Below are 22,485 nucleotides of genomic sequence, written 5' to 3'. Positions count from 1 at the left end.
ATTCAAATATTCAAGAAAATGTAGAAAGAAACTCTTATTTCAGGATATGAAGATTAGAGGATTTAAGGATCAACAGGTGTTTGAATAATTCCAAATCCATGTGTGAACTTGATTGTGGTGAAATTATCAAAGCTCTTTTAATTACAACCACTGAGTGTTACATTGTAATGTGCAATGATGATTACTGAAATGTTTAAATTAAAATCAATAAGCTATTGATTTTGTTTACTTGATCTGCAATGTGTAGCAATAATTACTGGTTTAATGTTATCATGTGTTCTAATGATAATCAATTATTATTATATATCGGTACCGTTACTGTTTACTGAAATCATGAATGAATGTTTTCCGAAGATCATCAATCATTAATAAGCACTGGATTTTGTTACTTGAAGAGAATCTATCTGATCAGAACCGGATTTAAAACGCTGTAAAACTATCAAATGAATGAACTCAGTAGGGGTGGGATTATATAAGCTTGTTTCTTCCCTCTCCTTTTCAAGCAATAAATCAAACTCTACTTATACTTCAGTTAATGATCACTGTATTTAATTAAGCAAATGTGATTTAAGTGACATTTTAGTTTTGTTTTCTGTCTTTTTAATCTATGCATTTCATCATTTCTGTAATGAGTTTGATAATATGTGTAAATTCTTTATTGCTTTGACTACAATGATTGAAATAAATCAATAAATCAAATCAAATCAACACTCTTTTTCAATATCTACTTAGTCCTCTAGTCTCCCCTTGTCCTCCTCACACCACCATCCTCTGCTGTCTGTCTACACTGTCATGGCTTGCTAGGCGAGGCAGACAGACGCTGGAAGCCAAAAGGAAAACGCAGGTAAGTTATGAGGTAAGGAATAAAGTTTATTTTGATCCGGTGTGGCTTGGAGTCGTGGCGTGGCTGGGGGTTAGTAATGGCTCGTGGCGTGGCGGGATGATTCCTGGGCTTCCGTGAGGAACTTCGACTCAGGAAGAGGGGAGACTCAGGTGACCACTCGTGGTTTGGAAGTCCTGAAGACGAGGCGTAAAACGAGATTAGGCAAGCGCAAAAACACATGAGCTAAACAAAACTTAGTGACAGCCTGTGCACCATCAGGGGTAACGAACTGGCGATGAATGCTGGATCTGGATCTCATTAAGAAGGTCTGGAGGATGATGAGGTGAGTAGTCACAGCTGGTTTGAGTCAGGAGAGCAGAGCAGAGAGGGGAGGGGGAGGAGAGCTGCCAGAGACACCATGACATACACTTACTTTAATCAAGTAATTTAACCCTGAAGAACCTAAGAACAAATTCCTTCTGGGTTTTTAAAGTTAATATGACTTTTATTTTTTATATAGCAAAGTGGAAAAAAATAAAACAAAAATAGAAAAATAAATAAAGGCAGCTGCGGAGTTTGACCCCAGGTTCTCCAGGCTTGAAAGCTAATTTAGTGGTGTGTTGTTTTAATAATTTTGATTTAACTGCCTGAAAAATTAAATTGAGACTAGAAAATCAAAAATTAAACATTAAAATGAAAATTCAGGTTTTGTTTAAAAAAATACTCGAACAAGAAAAAGGATGGAGTTGTTAAACCAGCGAAAGAAAAAAGAGAAATAGAAAAGCAGAACTCTGAAACTGAAGAAATAATGACAAACATACAGCTGTTTTATTTTAAAGGGAACATTTTGATGGAAATGTAATCTTTTTAACATTTTCATTTGACAAAAAAAGAAAACAAATGGGTCACTTTATTCATTTTCCAGTAATTCCAATGTTTCCAGAAAATATTGAAATAATGTTTTCCTAATGGATATATTTTTGGGTTAAATAATTCGACTCCCTCCCACATCCTTTCAAGCAATAAAACTCTTTTAGAGTAACAGACGATTTCAATGTGTCATATTCTGTTTCCTTCATAGCTAACAGGCCTGTTTGTGATTAGGAGTTATTATAATTCTGTGTATATTTCTGTTATTGTTTTGTCTTTGAAATCATTCTTTTTTGTTGTGATGGCTTCTCCATTTTCAAATCCAAGTAATTTCAGGTATTTTGAGAAGAGCTGTCTTCTTCCAGAAATCTTCTCGTTTTCCATCCATGGGTAGACTCATCTTTTCAAGATCCTTTTGTTGATGTTGGATTTTAGTTTTGTCATTTATGGACAGGATTCCTCGCGCGCTGTCCACGCGAACAGCCAGTTTCTACAGAACAGCTGCGCGCAAAGTTGCGCGCTTTACGCGAGCGCGCCGCTGAGCGCTCAGGTCAAGAGGTGGACACTCCATGGACACACGACCAGATGAGAGGCGCTTGACAGGTCTGCGTAACCTGGTGGTCCAGTTTGGACCCAAATGCCCGCCGTGATGTGGGATACGGAGGCGCCCAACATCAGCATCGGGTGCGTCTGGCCCAAGAACAACGGCACGGCGCGCGGGACGGAGAGACTCCAGGATGCAGACTACCTGTTCCGCTTCTTGTTGCCTGAGCTGGCGGTCCCTGCGCTGATCTGTCTGTTTGTACTACTGACAGTCTTCTCCCTCGCGGTGAACGTGCTCACCCTGTCCAGCATCGGGCGCTCCGACGACCCGTCCTGGCAACCGCGCTTCACCTTCTGCAGGAACCTGATGCTGAGCGACCTCCTGCAGACCGTCACGTTCGGTCCGGCGGTCATCCACTGCCTCATCCATCGCCGGACGATGGTGTCCAGCTCCTGGTGTTACGTTCAGTACTTCGTGGGCTCGGCGAGCGTGTTCACCAGCCTCGTTACCATCACCTGCATGGCGCTGGAGCGGTACCTGTACGTGTGTTACGCCATCTACTACGTGGTTATCCTGACGGAGCGGCGCCTGCGGCAGATCATGGCGGCGGTGTGGGTCTACTCCATCTCCATCAGCACCGTCATGATAAGTCTGCTGCTGCTCCGGGGCGCAGAGGACAAGAGCGACTCGGCAGTCACCATGGGGCTGCTGTGCGAGCCAGACGTGCTGGAGCAGCACATGGGCTCCCCGCGCCATCTCGCCATATTTCGCAAATTTTTTGGTGCCTTCACTCTGCTGTTGTGCCTGCTGGTCCACGCGGTCTCCTACTTCAGGATGTACAAGGACGCGCGCAACGCGGTGGTCCCGTTCAACGCAGTGAACGTGAAGGCGCGCAAGACGGTGGTGTTCTACTGCGGCATGCTGTTCCTGCAGCTGCTGCCTCTGCTCATCAAAGTCACCTCGGACGCGCTGTGGGAGTTCCAGGGCACCGGCGTGCTGGAAACTTCTCAGGCTCGAGGCAACTGCCAGCAGAAGCAGGGCCCCACGGCCACGGCGGCCGCGCTCCACGTGTCGCTACTGATCCTGCTCCTGGTGCCTCCGTGCATTAACCCGCTGGTGTACGGGCTGCGGAACGCGGAGGTCCGCCTGGCGCTGTGCAAGCTGCTCCGGAGGAGACGGAACAGGGGCGCGCCGTTTGTAGAGGAAGTGATGAATGGAAACATTTTACTGCAAAACCACATTCAAGCGGGTTAAATGACTTCAAACCCAACTTTTATTCACAAAAAGCTGACAAACCGTTCCTCTGCATCTGCGTTTATCCAAGCAGCTTCTATGGAATAAAACTTAACATACAAGAAACTTGCAGCTCCAGAACGAGTCCTATCTGCTCAGACACGAGCGTTTCTATAGTTACTTAGAGATGTAACGATTCACTTTATCAACGATCATTCTTCAGGATGCGCTGTCCTACTTCAGGATGTACAAGGACGCGCGCAACGCGGTGGTCTCGTTCAACCAGTGAACGTGAAGGCGCACAGGACGGTGGTGTTCTACTGCTGCATGGCATGCTGTTCCTGCAGCTTGGTTCATTTTGAACCATCGGATTCACTGACCTAAAATGGATCCAGATCCAGAACATCTTTCCCCAAAAGTCTAACCAGTGTGGCTCAGAGATATATCTGTGCAGGTGAAGTTTTCCAGATTCCTTGTATTTCTTTCAAGAACATTATGTGTAAATTACATATGTGTCCAAGCAAACAAGTAAACAAGAATGAATGTTATATGAATTCATGTTTCCTAAATTTCATCCCACTGTTGTTTTGCACATCCAAAGATTCCAAAGGGAACATTATTATAACATTCTGTTTGGTCACATGTCTTTGCTGAATTCAAAGACTAGAATGATGAACTGGTCAGTTTTTGCTGCTTAAATTTGTGTTGTCTGCTGTGATGTAATTATAACCTACTGTGCCTCAATATAAATGTTATTTTCCAATGTTGATAATAATCATTTTTCATTTCATTTTGAAGTAGTTTAATAACGGTATAGGTTGATTCGATTAACAAATGCTTTTAATTTTCTTTTAAACATGTCCTTTCTAGAAGCAGATCAATCAGATGAGCTGAAGCACTCTAACAGATTTTACTGTTATGAATCTTCGGACACGCCGTGTGTATATTTAAACAAACCCCTTTTGTATTTGAGGCTAAACTTTATTTATATTTGAATATATTTATTTTAATCTTTTAACTTCTGCAGCGTGGCAAGAGTTAATTAAAACTCACCTCTGAGTTGTTGGCGGGACTGTCGGTGCACATTTAAGCCTCTGCTGATTTCCCATCATCCCTTTGTTTACATTGTCTCCTGCTAGCTTGCAGCGTCTTACAACTGCTACCTAACATTAGTGAGCAACAAAAATGGCGAGCAATATTGGAGCTATCCAGCCGTACTGTTTGGACCCAGACGAGGAAAACAAAGATGTTTGGATTTATTTGTCTGTGAGTGGATGAATCGGAATGGAGCGGAGCAGGAAGACTTTGGCCCGCTCATTTCAGTTGCTGCATCACAACTAAGAGCTTTTCAAACATTTTTCTTCTGCTTGTGATTCATCCCAGTTTGAATTAAAACATTTACACGCAGTTTTAATCAAACTCTTATAATGAGAAAAATGCAACAAGAACATGTTAAAAACACCATTTTTCATTGGAGTGGCTCTTTAGGTTCTGAATTGTGTCGTTGAAATGTGCTTCATATTTGCCTTGTCTCCGTTTTACATTAAAAGTTTATGCAAAGCAGTTTTTGTGCAGCTAAACTTTGTATGGGCAGTTGAGATTCCTCACACGTTTTCATAAATATTGCAATAACATAAATGTTCCTGCTTTATCCTAGGCATGTCGGTGGCTGTGTGTAGTGTTTGTTTTCTTGCTCTTCCCCTCATATGGGAAGCAAAAAGTGCTTGTTTTCTATCACTCTGAAACAAACCCTTTAGTTTAACCCTTGTGCTATCTTAGATGACCCCACCCTTACATTAACGTGTTCTTCCTACCATGACAAAGGTGGAGAGGATTTCATGTAATCCATGGACACCAGTGAAGATCACAAAACATTGAAGGAAAAAGGTTCAGAGCACTGTCTAGTGGGTCTAGATGACCCAACTCCCAACGTTAAAGTGCCTAGGATAGCACAAGGGTTAATGCCTGAGGGATGCAACTTTTCACTTTCACCACAATTCAGTCCAGTGGTGTAATGTGCTTTTTGCTTTTAAAGAATTGTTCCCCAGAGGGAATATAAGACATAAATGAATGAAGCAAAAACAGAAGAAATAGATGTTATTCTGTTGAAATATGTTTCATAAATTATGTTTATTATTATTATTATTATTATGTTTTTGGTCAAAAACATTTTAGTTTTTTGTGTTTTTGTGCGTATGATGTGTAAAGTGAACATAACGTTCTTTAAATGAGATGTGGTTTTGTGATTAAATGAGTCAGAAAATTAGAAATAAAAATAGATATGTCAGTTATGCCTTTTATATGTCAATTATGTATGTATATGTCTACAAAATATCGTGTGTTTGTGTGCATACAATTTCTGCCGTCAATATTATGTAGATGCGGATAACATTCAGCCTTTTTATTATTTATCTTGTAGCATGGCGTTGCCCTCTGCTACGCCATGTAGAGGGCAACAGAACTCTTTAGTTTACGCCTTCTACAACGTGAACTAAGAGTGGTGAACTGAAACCACTCTTTTAGTTCACACAACGCCCTTTTACATTTTTTGAATAAATTATCTTATTAGTAATTTAATGACAAGTCTGTCACCAACTAAGTTGGGTGAAAAAGTCCTTTATGGGACCACAGCTGACTTCGATATATATAAATTTGACTTCTTCAGTGTGTTCAAACTTAAGTAACTATGTAAGAAATCCACAATGTGCATTAATATGTGAAGACACATATTTGATAAAGACGCTTTTTGTTGCCATTTACAGAAGTTTTCCACTGTCCAGTTAAACCACTTTTATGTGAACTATAACATGCTCATGGATGGAAATGTGTAGGGATGCATATTTATCAATATCAGCATATCTTTTAATTTTTTTGCTGTTACGCACAGGAATTGGTTGCATGAACATTTTATGGGTGTTTGGATCTTAATTTAGCTGTTGGGCTCATTCCTCCCAATATTTAGCTTTAGGAGAGAGACAGTATGGATGAGTGGACTCCAGAATATCAGGGTTCAGTCAGAGGAGATACATACGGTATGCAATAAACATGTGCCTAAAATGTGGTGGTTTCTTTTGAGAATTGTTCCCAATTCCATGTATTAAAACATTGGGGTTTTAGCATCCTCCCTGCATCTTGTTGCCATATGGCAAACCAAAATCTGACCCGGAAGGAGCCCCTCCAAGCACCTCAAACTCAGGTTAAATATTTTTTTACTTAATCAAATTAAGGATCGTTCCATTTTTAAAATACTGTAGTGCAATTAATAAAAAGTTTGATTTGTATTTGTATTGCACTCAAGGTCACCTCACAGAAACACAAATGTATTAATAAATAAAAGCATAGGAAACAACAATAAAATAAAATAAGATTAAAAAAACAGTTAAAATGTCATAATGCACTGCGAAAAAGAGATGTTTTAAGAACTGGGAAAGTGAATCCACGTTTTGTAGATCAGAGGGGAGGAAGTTCCACAGTTGCTCAGATTTTACTTCAAGGAGGCAATTGAAGAGGGAGAAAGGAGGAAGAGTGGAGTCAGTTCTGGAGGAGATGGACTGGATTAAGTGATGTAAAAATCTTACAAACATCCCCTTTGATGCAAGAACAAAATCAAAGCGAAAGTAAAACCTATCAAGTTGTTAACTTACCTAATTTCAGCAATGAACATGTAATAAGAAATTTGTTAAAAAATAAAAAAGTAAAGTTGTTGAAACACTCATTAACTTCATGCCCCTTAGAGTGAAGCAGAGATCTGAGCCGTTAGATTTTCCGTCCTCTGAAACGCTTTCATTGTGGTAGAGCTCTTAATCAAGACAGATAATACCATGAGAGGATCGTGATCAGAACAAAATAAAGAAGCAGCCTTATTTGAATTCTTTCAATCTTGTCATAAAAAAGGCTTTCAGGCATAATCAAAAGTAGGATTTAATTAAAGTGCATCTGCAGTTGATTGCATAACAGCCAAACAAACCCCACAGGTTTGGTTGTTCCTGGAACAAAGATATTTCTCCAGGATGCAGAAGTTGATCACTTCCTGCTTGCTGATTTTAAATGGAAGTATTAAAAGGTTTTCAGTCATGCCTAAAAAAAGTTACTGCTGCTAACAACCTGTGTAGCAAAAACAAGGAAGTTACCTCTGTTAAAGTGTCAGAATAGCAATCTGAAAAACAATGAGGAAGTCACCGGCTAGGCTCAGAAACCGGTCAGAGCAGCAAAGAAGCTTGGAAACCTTCATAAACGATCCGGACCGTCGACCAGATATGGCGACTTCACGCCCCTCAGAGAACCTGTTGAAGTTCATCTGTGAGCTTCAGCCTGAACCTGGTGCTGTGCAGATGTTCAAAGGGGACGACCAGAGTCTCAGCGTGGATTATGAGTCTGTGTCAGTCGTCATTCCTGCACAATGCAGCGTTCATCAGCTGCGGCTGCGCATCTGTGCGCAGGTACGTAAGAACCAGTTGCACAGGACTTGGGACAGGAATTGGTTTTCTTTTTATTTCGTTGTCTAGAAGATCTCGTTGTTTGGCTATGTCCTCATTTAAGCTCTGCAAAGATAGAAATACCTTTTTATTTACCAAACACAGGAGCGGTTTCTCCACTTTGGTTTGGTGTAAAAAGTGTTTGAAAGACGTTGTTTCTGTTTCTTGCTTGTCTGTTTGTTCACCCGTACAGGGGCTGCAGGTTTTTGGGTTGTCCGGGTCCATAGAGGCCCATACAGAGTTACTCAAGGGGAATGCAGGTGTGTCTTTCAGTTCAGCTCAAAGAACATATCCTTGTGGTGTGTGTAAAGCTGCTGGATAGCCCATTTGATTAGGTTCAGGACTGCCAAATGGGACACCAGGGTTCAATTTCCAGGGCTGTGATGAGCTTTGCTCATAAAACACGAAGAAATGATAAATCTGTGGCTTCCCTACCAAAAGGTGAACAACAGCCATTGTCGTGTGTGGCCTAAGTTTTCGTAAGGTAAAATAAGTTGTACTCATTAAGTAAGTCTTCATTGAGGTGCATAAATTTGAACGTACACGTGACACGTAAGAGCCAGTAGGATCCCCACACAGACTACTCTCTGATTGCCTATTTTCCTAAATTCTGACAGTCAGGTTGCATGCGAGGTGTGCACACTTATCACATGAACAGCACTAATGGGCTCCTTGCAGTAATGGGGTTTAAAGAAAAATCTGTACAATGGGGCTCCGTCTGATCTACTTCCCCCTTACCCCTTACGGGTTGTGTAAGTCTTCACCACGACCTCTCGCTGGCAGCATGCCTATAGAAAAAAAAATAGCATTAATATTTTTACTGAACAGGCTTATAGAGTGGTCCACGACCTTGATATCTGGTATGGTCCACTGGCGTGCCCCGTGCAGGTTTGCCCATTTTTCAGCTGCAGGCAGCTCGTATCCACCCTTAAGGGCAGTTGTGGATGAGGCTTTACTTTGAGTTTGGAGGGAGAAATGTTGAAGTTCTTAGAGAAACAAGAGAAACTAAGGCCAGTGTGCTAAAAAAGACACTTGCTTTCAGCATTTTTACAGCTTTTCTTCATGTGTTTGTATGTGTTTGCATGCTTTCAGGCACAAGAACAAAACTGTCTCACAGATCCGTTTGCTATACTGGATCCCAAGAAGTATGCACTGCTGTATGCCCGAGATGATGATTTGTATGAGGCCTACGATGACTGTCAGGTTCTCAGGACGTTGGACATTCCATGGTCAAAGGAGGACTCCTGCTGTCTGTCGGCGTACATACTTGTAAAACCTATGGTGGTGGTGGTTGATACCGAGGAGATGAAGAGACAGCAGCAGAGTTTGACTTACCTGGTGGGACACGACTTGGAGGAAGACGCCACTGACAGACTTGATGAGCTCACGTTCACTCGCAGGAAGCTGGCGTCACTAAGAAGACAGGAGCTGAGGAATCGGGATGATGTGCAGTACACCACGGATCCCTGGGTAACATCTGCCCCCATCACCGATGAGCTCCAGGAATGGCTCAACAGACGGCTCCCAGTCACTTTTCACTACATGAGCAAGATCAGCTTCAGTGTAGAGGTTGATATTAATGCAACACCTGAAGTTCTTCTCCAGGTTTTTGTAAAAGTGATAGAAGACCAAGGGCTTGAATGTGATACCAGTAAGGATCTGGTGTTGAAGGTTACAGGCAGGGAAGAATATTTCACTGGAAACCACACCCTCATCAATTTTCTGTGGGTTCGCCGGTGTTTGATCACCAACCAGGAACTCCACCTGTCAGTGCTTCCTGTGTCCCACGTCGTGCCTGAAACTGTCCAGTTTGTGGACTGGCCGCTAGTTGATGGTTTCAGTGGAAAGTTCAGCTCACACAACGACCTCACGCTCCAGGAGAAGGATCTGGACGACATCTTCATGATATCCTTGTGGGACTGCAACAGGAAGTTTAGAGTCAAACTGCTCGGTTTTGACATTCCTGAAATGCCAAACAAAAGCCAGCAGATGGTTTATGTCGAAGCGTCCTTACTTTATGGTAACAAGTCCATGTTTTCCGTGTCCTCCTCTGCCAAGCTCTTGGCGGATGAAGTGCTGTGGAATGAGTGGTTGGACTTTGATGTTCTGCTCAGTGATCTGCCGCGTGGAGTCAAGCTGAGTCTCACCATCAACGCAAAAGACAGTGACACGACGTCGGCAGCCAAAGAGCAGAAGCAGAGCTCAACCAACAAGGCATCCGAGTCCCTGAAGATCAAAGGCAACGTCCTCTTCTTCGTCAGTCTCTTACTCATTGATCACAGGTGAGGTCCAGTGTTCTGGAACCTTTCAGCAATGCCATCAGCTCTGAAAGCACATCCACTCTTCCTAACAAATTATTAATGTGTTTACCAAGAAAAAACTGTCATGTATAAAATCTTAGATTAGAAACACAGGAAATTTTTAGACATAACACCCAACGAGATGTCCATCATCAGAAATTAATGGACGACGATGAAGAGTGAACCACCCGACGCAAAGTCCATCCATTTCTGGTAATGGACACCTCATGAGGCATTGTCCGCTTACATCCTCCAGCCAATCAGAATAGAGTATTCAGACCAAACAGGTATTCTTTCATTTTCTTTTGACTAAGTTACATCCAAAAACAAACAGTTTTTTGTTGTTTTTGGTGCAGATCTGTGCTGAGCCAGGGTCCCTTCACCCTGCACATGTGGCCTTACCTTCACAAGGAGCACGATCAGGCCGACAGGCTGTCCTCTGCAACCAACCCGGACAAAGCCAACTCCATGGCCATCAGCATCCTGCTGGACCGCTACAGATTCCCTGTGGTCCTCCCAAATGCCTTCAGTGACAATGCCCCTTCCTCCAGTGCTTCCCTCTTTTTACCGTCATCCTCCAACACAGATCCCCTCAGTCCTGATGAGAGTATCCCTCAGTTCACTGATAGTCCTACTCTCAGATCTCCAACTTCAGTTGCCAGCTGCAGAAGGAGGTCTTTTAAAATGGGGAGTGTCCAATATTCCTCCAGTTTCCCTCAGTTCCTGCGCAAGGTTGAGTGGATGAACCGCAAAGCGGTTGAAGACGTCCACTGGCTGCTGGAGAACTGGGATCCTCTGGAAGTGGACCTGCCGGTGGCCCTGGAGCTGTTGAGTATGGATTTTGTAGATGAGGTGGTGAGGAGACTTGCAGTGAAGAGACTGGAGGCCCTGTCCAACGACGACCTGCTCATGTATTTGCTGCAGCTGGTCCAGGTAAAATCTCCTTTGTCTTTTAGCTGCTGCCTTTTAGGGGTCCCACAAGCAAATCATTTGCCTACTTCTAACCTACTTCTGATCCTGGCTACTCTCTACTTTGATCTTACATGTAAGGCCAGCAAAAGAAAAAAAGTACATTTATAAAGAAGTTTAAAATACAGCAAAATAAATACATTTTCATTTAATTGCACTTCAGGAAGACTTTGAAAAGAGTCTTTTTGTTCATCACTAAAGTCCTGCAGATTTTAGCTCAAACATTTACATAAACGATTCACAATTCAATTCTTTTATGTTTGGACCTATTAAAGTCTTAAAGTTTTGTATTCAACAGGACAGTTTCATTGTAGGACAACTTAAGATGTTGCTTTAAAGCCTTACAGTTTAATTTTCTTTCATGTTGTTGCCTGAGCTAAGAAGAATGCCAGGAATTAGCCATTACCTGCTACATGCACCCTTATGAAAAGTAGTGCTACTTTAATGCCATTTTATCTCAGTTTTTATGTTATATAGTATATATATATATTTTTTTCTATTAGGAATGAAATGAAATGAAAACAAAGAATACATTTTATGTGTCTACTCTGACAGACCTTGAAGGTGGAACCGTTCCACGACAGCTTTCTGGCTCGGTACCTGATCCAAAGAGCTCTGCGGGTGAGTACAGAACCTTTACTGGGGACACACACTTCCTGCTCTCTATACTGGTTTTGATTTTATTTTACTGGTTTATTTCAAGTAACCAAAGTGAAGTGAATGTGTCAATTTCAAAGAAGACTTTTTAAAAAGCCCTGAATTGTTGTCATTGGTACGTTTACTGCTCCATGCAATCAACTCAGTGGCCTAGTGGAAGAGTGTGCATCCCGAGTCATACCAAAGACGCCCCAATTCCTGCTTGACACTTAGCATTAGTGGGCTGGATTGAGAAGTTAAACCCCCAAATGGTTCCCGAGTGCAGCTGTGTCTGCAGCTCATCACTCCACCTATTGGCAATGGGTCAAATGCAGGTAAACAAATGACACACATCCAGATGAGTGACGACTGACAGGACTTTAACTTTAAATCAGGGGATTCCCAGTAACCACTTAAAATTTCCCAACCTTTTCGGTGTCCTGAAGAGTTTGGATTTCACAAATAGAATCCACTCAGGTATTCATTTGGGCTCAGATCAATGATGAGATATTGTGCATCAAAAGTTGAGCCGTGAATCAAAACCTGAATTGGTTTTTATGTGAAGCAGTCAAAACAAAACCAAAAAATCTAGATACAAACTGAAGGAATGTTTATCCAGACATAGATATGTCTTTGCATGTAATTAGTTGGGAATTGATAGGAAAATAAAAATGTATAAAGTAAACCATGAATGTGTTCAGCTGAGATAATCTCTAATCATTTCCAATGTTTAATAAGGTAAAATCTTCATAAAATTCTGTGCAGAGGAAAAATGTCAATTTAGTTCAACTTAACCCCTGACTTCATAAACAATAAAAAAAAGTTATTTTACCTGCCTAAACTAAAGTTATCGAACCGCTCGTTTTAATCAACTGTAGAAGTTTGTCCGACATTTTCTGCCAGATTAGTAGCAGTTCGTCCTCGACTTGCCTGTCAGACACCAAAGCCGGATTCATCTTGCTGGGTTTTGAGCAGCTAGCCTCAGCCGCTGCTGTTCCCCTGACGCTTCGTGCATCTTGTTGGAAATATTTCGTCCAGTTGTTAGTTGAGGAAGGAAATAGGTTTGAATGAAAACGAGTCTAACAATATAATAAAGGAATTGGAGTGTCATGATTAGCTGAAGCGAAACAGACCCAGACGCTGGAACCCGGAAAGAGCACAGGAGAGTTAGTTGGAAAATAAGATTATTTATTGTTCGGGAGGAGGACCAGGGATGTGGTGTGGAGTTGTGATCTTGACGTGGAGAGGAACCAGGACTTGAGGTAAGTCTTGACGTAGCTTGGAGTTGTAACCTGGCAGTGAGCGGATGCGTGGCTTGAAGCTGTGGCGAGGCTTGGAGTTGTGGCGAGTCTTGGGATTGTACATGGTCTGGAGTTGTGGCATGGCTGGAGGTTCTTGAGGGCTGCTGGAGATCAGGCTGCTGGTGATGAGAGGACCCAGGTAGACACTCCTGGAATTTGGTCCTGAAGATGAGCCAGAGAATAATAATTAGCATGAAGCATGAGTAACGAGAACAAGAGACAAAACTTGATACCAGGTAATGCACTATGGAGGGGCGAACTGGCCATGAATGTTGGAACAGGATCTCCTCAAGAAGGCTTGCAGGTGATGAGATGACTGTCTACAGCTGGGTCCAATCAGGAATGCAGAGCAGAACGGGGAGGGGAGGAGAGACTGACAGAGGCACCATGACATGGAGGTTTAAATAGGTGGTGATAATATGAATATGTATGGCGCTCCATCAGAAAACACATCCTACTCTTCTATTTCACTAGCGCCCCCTATTAATTTGTTTATTAGAATAAAAAAAAAATAAAAAAACAATAAAGTTTATGGTATCTAAGCCTCTAACTAGGCAACTTTTGAATAGTTTCAATTAAATAATAATGAACAAAATGATATGAAGAGTCGCTGAATATGATGAGTATCAATGGGCGTCTGTCTCTCCGCAGAGCAAGAGAATTGGCCATTTCTTCTTCTGGTTCGTCCGCAGTGAGGTGGTCAGCGGTCAGTACTTCAGGGAGCGTATGGCTGTGATTTTGGAGGCCTACCTGCTGGGCTGTGGTGCAGCCATGATCAACAGCTTTATCCAGCAGGTCCAGGCGGTGGAGGCCCTGCAGGAAGTGGCCATAAGAATTAAGAATCTTTACCCTGACAAAACCAACCTGGATTCCACAAGTAAGAAACTTTCAGTTAAAATCAAATAAAGCATTTAAATAATGACAAACAATATTTCTTACTTGAGCAGAACTTGCATCTGAGTGCAGTGACACTCATGTTGGTTCCTTGTTAAATGTCTGGGCTCACCTGCTTCCATTTTCTTCTGTTTTATCATCTCATCATTTGAAATAAAAACCTGAGAATTGATGTGTGATTTCTTCATAGAAGCTCATCACGTGAGAGATAAAGCCTTCAGTGTTTGGTCAGATTTAGCTACAAACTTTAATTCACATCACTTAAATGCTCATGCATAGTTTGCATTTGTGGATTAGCTTCTGTACATCTGGTGCTTGTCAGGAGCAGCTTTTTTGGTTAAGCTTTAAGAAGAAATCCTAGTTAAAACGCTCCAGCTGGAAAGCTTAACAGCATCTTGAATATGACTGGAGGTAATCCCCAACAGCTGCATATTCCACAGGTGTACATTGTCTCTTTCATGACTCATTTCAGGTGCGGTTATTCCTGTTTCACTGTTGAATCATTCTAGTCGTTTGCTTAAATGTGTCTGTTTTTTTTCTTTCAGCTCCTCTCAAGCTGCAGGAGCTGCTCAGAAACAGTAATCTGCCAAATGAATTCGTGCTTCCCTTTGACCCCCGGGTCAAAGCCGGAAAGATCCTGGTGGGTGTTGCTGCTTTCTTTGATTGTGTTTGGAAATTCGAGTAAACAAAACACATTAACTGGGTTCAAACAACAAGTAGGTAACTTGTAATAATTACAAGTTCTATATCACTGCGCTGAAGCCTGAACCATTCGACACGAAGCAGAGGATGGTTCAGGCTTCAGCGAAGTGCTTTTATTCTCACAATGCACACTTTGAAGACCATTAACTCGCTGGTACCATGGTCACTTACAAAAGAAAGAAACATTCAATCAGTTTTATCACTTTATTCTTTTTATTTTTCGGTTTGGATCGCTTTTTTTCACAAAAAGCGGACTATTTGTTATGTGGAGCGCTGCTCTGACCTCTCATCTCGACTGCAGCGGCAACGGAAACGAGATCTAAATGTGCAGATGGTCACGATGGGTTGAATAAAGCATCAGTTCAGAGAGAAAGCCCCCCCCCTACTGCTTGTTTTTGTCCAGATGATGAAGCAAAAGTTTGTTTTAAAGGAGCCAGCGCAGGGATGTGGAAATCTCAATGTTGCAGTCTGTTCTCTCTTCTGTGACATTTCTTTCTTCTTAGACATATTTACTGTAAAGCAAAATGGTTTTTTTTCCCACAGAAGCAGCTGCACAGAAAAGTGTCTGCTTCCACTCCTCAGCAGGAGCAGAACAAAGCCCAGTGTCAAAAAGAACAAAAGGTGTGAATGTGTGCACTTTTTTGTGCACAAAGGGCAAAAGTCTCCAGTTTCATGGAGAGCTTGTCATGTTTATACAAAGCATTACAATAAAGTTAGGATAAACCTTTTTTTCTGTTTAAGTAAATTAAAAAAAAACAATTTCCTTAGTTTCAAATTATTTTTGCAAAATTTCCAGGACTGACGATAAAAAGCAAACAAAAGTTTGTTGTGTGACTTTGATTAAATGCAGATCTAACCCTGGGTTTGTTTAGTAGAACTAACGGAATTTGATTTTTATATCTGCATGATTTCAGCTTTACAGCAGTATCTGTGCAATACTCTAAGGGAACTTTACTAAGTTCCAGTTATTCGTATCACATTGATATCTTTGTATTTGTATTTGTGATCATGCAAAGTAATACCAAAGTTATGGACAAAATTAAATAAATTATATAAACCGGGATCAGATTGAAAGGAATTAATTCAAACATACATTCAGAGATACAAATTTGTTAAAATATAAACTAAAAATTGATTCTGAATTCCTTTAAAAAATCTTTACAAAAATAAAGTCAATCTGATCCCAGATCTGATCCCCAAAGTAAAAGTCTGTCCCCATCTCTGTACACAACCATGAAGAAAAAAAGCTGTTTTTTGATGGGTAAACTTTGATACAATTTTGTTTTGTGTTTTTAAAATGAAACAAAAGCTGCAGGAGAGACATCACCCTTCAGTGTTTTTCTGCATAACATGTAGAAAATTAAAGGAGAACGACCCAAAATCTAACTTTTAATGAAGCTCTAAATTCTTATGTTTATTTAAAATTTTATTTTATGGTTTCGATGCATTTAAATCATTTACTATTTTAAGTTTTTCAGTTAGAAATCTTTTTCTATTTTATTCATATTTTTTAATCAGTTTTCTCATTTGCAGCCGGAGGCGGATCAGTTGATTTTGCCTGTTTGTCCGCGTGGCCAACGTTGATGACGGCGTTCTGAATTTCTGAATTGTTCCAATACTTTAGTTTTCCTGTTTTAATTTTGTTTTTGGAGGTTTAGACGGTTTGATGATAATCTTATTATGTTTCACCATAAGAAGCATTTTAAAGTGCTAGTAGAACCGTTATTTGTCTAAATATATTTCAGAACAAGTTTTTATTTGTAAATATAACAGATTTTGTTGTAAAGTCCTTCTGAACAAAATCAATCAACTCTAGAATTGATGCACTGACTCTTTATTAATTGAGCCCGGTTGTGTTCTGACCCTTCTGGGCCACCGTACTTGATTATCTGAAGTTTTTTCTTTTCTTCTGAATCAACCTTTTAATAAATTGTAGAGACTCCTGCATGGTCACCTCAACCCTGACCTCTAGTGGACTTACATGATTACTGGAATCAAAAAGTGTTTCTCTTTTCCACTCTCTCAAACCTTTTCCATCCATTTTTCCCACCTTTATTATACATTCACATACAAAAAAGCGGAGACACTTTTTTTTTCACAGTAATGTACTTTGCATTGAGCAGAAAAAAGCCTAAAGTCCTTGAATTTCATTGGATTTGTTAGTGAATCAACTTTGTAAATTGTTATGAATTAGTACTTGCTAATGTGTTTTATAACCTGCAATATAAATGATAAACTCACCTTGACTGAAGGCCTTGATGAGCCTCAGCCATACCTATATTGAATTAAATGCAGAAGTTCAGGAATTTTAAAATTCTTAAAAAATAATTTGATTTAAAGTGGTTTGATTAAAAGGGACAAATTCACCTTCTTTTGTCTTTTAATCTTAAAAAGGCAGATTGCTTTGCTAAAGAATTTTCACCTTGTGTGTCTTTCCATGTATGGTAATCTTTTAAATTTTATAGAAAGAAGTCCTACACATTGTGAGTTTGTGAGTTGCAACTAGAAATAATTCAATCTATCAAATTATTTTTCCTTGAACTTCTAGTAACCCATGTCTTTAAAATACAGTTATTTGTTTGGTAGAATTCTCATGTAATTAGTTTGTATGTGTAAAGACAATTTTAAAATGGTTTGTGAAAAATTTAGTGAGTTTTCATCGACTTTAAAGATTCAAATTTGAGCAATAATTTTAGTTCTTGATTCATCCAAGAAAATTCTGGGTACCGAACAATGCAGGTGAAGTTTTCTAGATTCCTGAGATTTCTTGCAAGATTTCCAACTGTATCTCAAGTTCCTTTTATCCAAGCAAATGGTGTGTTTCTTTCGGTAAATTTAGATGTACTTGTTGTTAAAGAGAACAGTCAACATTGTCTGATTTGAATACATTTATTGTAAATTCCTCATTACACACCAACCCAGATACAACGCTTTGACCACCTTGAAACAGCTCAATAACACATTTTGCTGATGGTTCCATTCTAGCTGGAAAATTGCAAGGTGATGGCCAGCAAGAAGAAACCTCTGTGGCTGGAGTTTTCTCCCATGCCTTCACCCATCTCCTCCTCGCCTGTGGGGATAATCTTCAAAGAGGGGGACGACCTCAGGCAGGACATGCTGGTCATTCAGGTCTCTGACATTATTTCTGCCATCATCATTTCCACATTTCTAATAAAAGATCTGATCAGTAAAAATGGTTTTGGTTCTGCTTCTTCTTTAGACGCTGGTGATCATGGATTCCATCTGGCAGGAAAAATCTCTGGATCTCAATCTAATTCCATATGGATGCATCGCCACAGGACACAACATTGGTATTGTTTTTTTATTTAAAATCATTTACACTATTCACAAACTGAATTTTAGAGAACTTTTTTTAGGTAAAGTGGTGAAAGTTCTGCACTGTTTTTATTTAAAAGAAATGCTGACGCAGTCTCTATTATGTGCAGGCATGATTGAAATAGTGAGAAATGCGGTGACTCTGGCTGCGATCCAGAAAAGCTTTGGGGGGTCTGCGGGAGCCTTTAAGAACAACGCTCTGTTTGAGTGGCTCAAGTCCAAGTGTCCCCTTCAAGAAATAGTGAGTTGTTTTTAAAAGGAAGTTTGGACCCAGAGTTGCATCACATTCCAGTCGTTGTGTGGAATTCATGTTATTTTGTTGTAATAACGGTCAGAAGTTCAATTCCCTGGCCTGACACCAATATAAATCGAATCCAATCGAATCCAAGCAAATCAAATCAAATCAAATCAATTATGTTTTATTGTAAAAATTATGATTAAAGATAACTTTGTTAAAAATGGCTCAGGAGCTCAATTCACTGATCTTCCAGCAATTCGAATGCAATTCAAGCTGTCTTCATAAAGTCATGTTTTCTGTACAACTTATTAAAAAAAGGTTTAGTTTAACACACAAATGTTATATTTCAACCTTATACTCTTCTGAAAATTAACACAATTGCATTGTTTTTGTAAAATCAACAATTTTATTCGGCATTAATCGAAATCGCATCAACTCATGTAGACAATGTCCTAAATGGACTCAAAGACAATTTAGTTATTCTTCTATTCTTGCAGCACTACAAGACAGTGGAGAGGTTTGTGAAGTCCTGTGCCGGGTATTGTGTAGCCATGTATGTTCTGGGGATTGGAGATCGACACAACGACAACATCATGATCACAGACCAAGGTGTGCAAAACAGATCCGGCTCATGTTTGGAATTTGACTGAAAAAACTTTGAAAAGAAGAAAATGAATGAAAATAATTCCTGCTTTCAAACACAGGAAATCTGTTTCACATCGACTTTGGTCACATTCTGGGAAACAGGAAGCAGTTTTTGGGCATGAAGAGGGAGCGTGTGCCGTTTGTCCTCACTCCCGACTTCCTGTATGTCATGGGCCGCGTTAAGAGTCACAACAGCCTCTACTTTCAGAAGTTTGTGGTAAGTGTGCAGATCAGCTGTGATTTATTTTAGTTTCATTAGACGATTCTTTTCTGTGTCTGTTTTGGGTTTATCTTGTCCTCCTGACTTTGTATCTTCAAAATGTTCATGATTCAATAAATTAAGTCAACCAACGGCTGCACAGCGGTGTAGTGGTTAGCGCTCTCACCGCTGTGACACACCAGGAATGTGATGCGCATTCAAGAATGTGCTGAATGCAGGATCGAACCGTGCTTTTAGCATGCAGGGTTCACACCGGACTTCTGGAGTGGATTGTCACTATCTCGTGAATCTTGCACCTAGCTTTTTTTTCTTTCACAGCTTTATTCCGATATATTAAAGTCGTATAACACCAGCCGGGCACAAATTATATAATTTTTCTCCTCCACGATCACTTTTCATAGTTGGCACTTCTGGGAATTAAAAAGGACACTACCCATACATCACTGCCAAATCTGAGTCCTCGATTGGTCAAAGTTTCATTTTTGTTTTGTACTTGGAGCCCAAAAACCGCCTTAAAATCTGGTATACCGGTAGCTACATTTGAGCGTGAGAGTTTTGAGCGCAGAAGCCTGAAACGCACATTTATACCCATTTACAGAGGCTTTTCATTGGAAGTGGTCGCTTGAACGCACGTTGCTGAGGCCGGTGTGTACTTAGCATTACAACGAGAAGGCCCTGGTTCAAATCCCAACTGGAACCTTTTTGTGAAGAGTTTACATGTTCTCCTCATGCATGTGTGGGTTTTCTCTGGACTCTACAGTTTTCCTCCCACGCTCCGAAAACAGGCTTCATGGGATAAATGATGATTTTAATTGTCCCTAGGTGTGCATGTGAGTGTGTGAGTGTGTGCTCCTGAAACCGGTTCTGGTTGTATCCCACCTTAACCCAACAGTAGCTGGGATAGGCTCCAGCAGCCATATGACCCTAAAACCCGGCAGCCTGACATAACAAAACAATGAAGTTTTGCGTTTTAGTACGCTTCGACTCTGTGAATAATCTATCAGTTTTACAATCTGTTTTTTGTTTTGTTTAAAAAGCTTCCTTTTTTATAAAAATAACATCAAAAGTGTAACATAAGTTTATAAAACACTAATATTGTTTTTTTCCCCCAGAAGGTTTTATATTAAAATAAAAAAAAATTCAAAAGTTGCCATTTTGTTGTACAATGCTGTTTCTCATGGTGACCTATGAGTTTGCCTGTCAATCATTGAAAAAGGGTGTGAAAAATTATTTTTGTTTTTACACAGACATGACAGTGTCTGGTGTGAAAAAAGACTTTTTAATCATAGCTTTTTATAGAGGAGCCCCTTTAAACAAGATGCTCCATCTCAAAGGGCCAATTCTCCTTTAAATCTAACTTGAATAAAAATAATGAAAATAATTATTTTGAAGAAAAAAATAAATCTAAATAAAATTGATATTTATTGTTTCATTAATTTTACAAAATTTTTTATTTACTTATTGTCACTATTTTTGAGATCAGTACTGTTCAAAAGCTCAAAATGCTCCTTTCATGAGATTATTTGATTAATCAGTTGATTGCAACAAAAACTATGGTTGCATTCCTGTTCATCATAAATACAGGTACTTTCTAAATGTGTGCCCAGGACGAATTCTGATACTATTAGAAAGAGAGTGATCCCCCAAAAAAAGGGCCTAAGGAGGAGTTCAGTTCAGCAGAACTGAAAAGCTGCGCTTAAACAGCCTGGGTCCCCATTCGCCCTGTGTTCGCATATACATGTATAGTCAAAACACTGCACTGCATCTATTTTTCTAACCCCTTTCACACAAATAGAATGATTTTATGTTTGGATTTCTTTACTTTCATGTCTTTCTACCTCGTCTGGATGCTTGAAAAGTGTTTTTATGAAGAGCTGTGTGCTGTTTAGATTCATTGGCCTTGAGCTGTCAGGGCTTTTAGTGTGAACTCATAACAACTTTTCAAACTGAAATAGAATATTTTCCACTTACCACATGAAAACAGAAGCTTTTAGACACCACGACTTTTTAATTTGTTGCAAACAAATGTTGAGAAAATGCATCTGGATGAATGTCAAGCCATAAATCCATCGTGAAAAGTGAGCTTCCTCTTTTCCAATAAGTTCTTTTGCTTGCTCTTGTTCTCCTCAGGACACCTGCATCCAGGCATATCTCCTGCTGCGCCCCCACTCTCAGCTGCTGGTCACTCTCTTCTCGCTCATGCTGCTCACGGGCATCCCAGAGCTCAGCACCTCGGAGGACATGCGCTACCTGAAGGAGGTGCTCCAGCAGGAGCAGACTGATGCCGAGGCCAAGGAGCACTTTCTGCAGCAGATCTCTGAATGTCAAAAACAGGGCTGGACCGTGCAGACCAACTGGTGGATCCACATGGTGGCAGGTATAAGGTAGACTCCACCCACCACCACCATGCGGAGTGAAAGCGTGTGTTCAATGCAAAACGATTTATAGTCTAAATGAAGACGAAAAAAGTTAAGAGTCTAAATGAACAAATTGAAACCGACAAATGATTATTCTTTTTATGTTATTGAATTTTCTTTTTGAAGGTTTTCTTTTTGGCTTCCTTTTTTTCCTTTCAATTCTGTTAACTTTCTAAGTTTGAAGTTTCTCTTTTTTCTTTCCAATAAAGTCATAAAGATACAAACAAAAAATTCAAAGCTCAAGAGACAAACATGTTTGTGAAGAGGTGCAGAATCCCACCTTTGCTCTGCTGAATCCTTCTCACTTCAGTGAAGTGTTGCACAATGGGGGGGTTGACCTGACAAGTGCTGCAGGTCTTTGGGTCGTCCAGGTCCGTGGAGGGACGTAGAGAGGAGCAGTCGCATCGTAAAGGGAGCGCAGGTGTGTCTTTCAGTTTCCTTGAGGCTCATACAGCCACCTCAAGGGACATCATGAAAATGGAACATACCATTGTCGTCCGTGTGGAAAGTGTATTGTGAAGTATTTGCATGGATGTTGCATGCACTTGTGATGTACGGGCGTTGCTGCCATACCATTCCTTCTCTGCAATGCTCCAGACATTAGTAAGGTGTCGGTACTACCTCCTTACTCCCTGCGCACAAATGCTTTACGTACATGGCATGCACGAGATACGTTCAGTCCCTGTAACACAACCACACAAACAACACTTTGATTTTCTCATTTCTAACAACCAGGTATTCCAGTACCTGTACTTGTACCACACAATGGTTGGTCAAGGAGCATGCACCTTTTTTCTTGAACTCCACACAAAGGAACATTTTGTACAACATGCCTGCGTCTAACCTATTTCACCCTTACTTATCCTCAAATGTTGTTAATAT

At 40.5% G+C, this 22,485-nt stretch overlaps 2 protein-coding genes across 2 annotated transcripts; both read left to right on the top strand.

The window, feature by feature from the left end:
• Positions 1 to 2,342: 2,342 nt before the first annotated feature.
• On the top strand, positions 2,343 to 3,759 carry LOC101159262 (olfactory receptor 14I1-like). The gene is made up of 2 exons (XM_004070571.1): positions 2,343 to 3,443; positions 3,694 to 3,759. Exons 1-2 carry the CDS (start codon positions 2,343 to 2,345, stop codon positions 3,757 to 3,759), a joined length of 1,167 nt encoding a protein of 388 aa, XP_004070619.1.
• A 3,858-nt stretch (positions 3,760 to 7,617) lies between these two features.
• Positions 7,618 to 21,826, top strand: LOC101159013 (phosphatidylinositol 4,5-bisphosphate 3-kinase catalytic subunit gamma isoform). The gene is made up of 12 exons (XM_023956374.1): positions 7,618 to 7,909; positions 9,038 to 10,227; positions 10,602 to 11,178; positions 11,770 to 11,835; positions 13,803 to 14,028; positions 14,591 to 14,685; positions 17,733 to 17,876; positions 17,968 to 18,058; positions 18,194 to 18,324; positions 18,819 to 18,930; positions 19,026 to 19,183; positions 21,317 to 21,826. Exons 1-12 carry the CDS (start codon positions 7,637 to 7,639, stop codon positions 21,572 to 21,574), a joined length of 3,321 nt encoding a protein of 1,106 aa, XP_023812142.1. The 5' UTR covers positions 7,618 to 7,636; the 3' UTR covers positions 21,575 to 21,826.
• The last annotated feature ends 659 nt before the right edge of the window (positions 21,827 to 22,485 follow it).

This window comes from Oryzias latipes, chromosome 7, assembly GCF_002234675.1.
Source record: "Oryzias latipes chromosome 7, ASM223467v1".
Classification (NCBI taxonomy): Eukaryota; Metazoa; Chordata; class Actinopteri; order Beloniformes; family Adrianichthyidae; genus Oryzias; species Oryzias latipes.
This window is presented reverse-complemented; position numbering and strand designations above follow the sequence as displayed.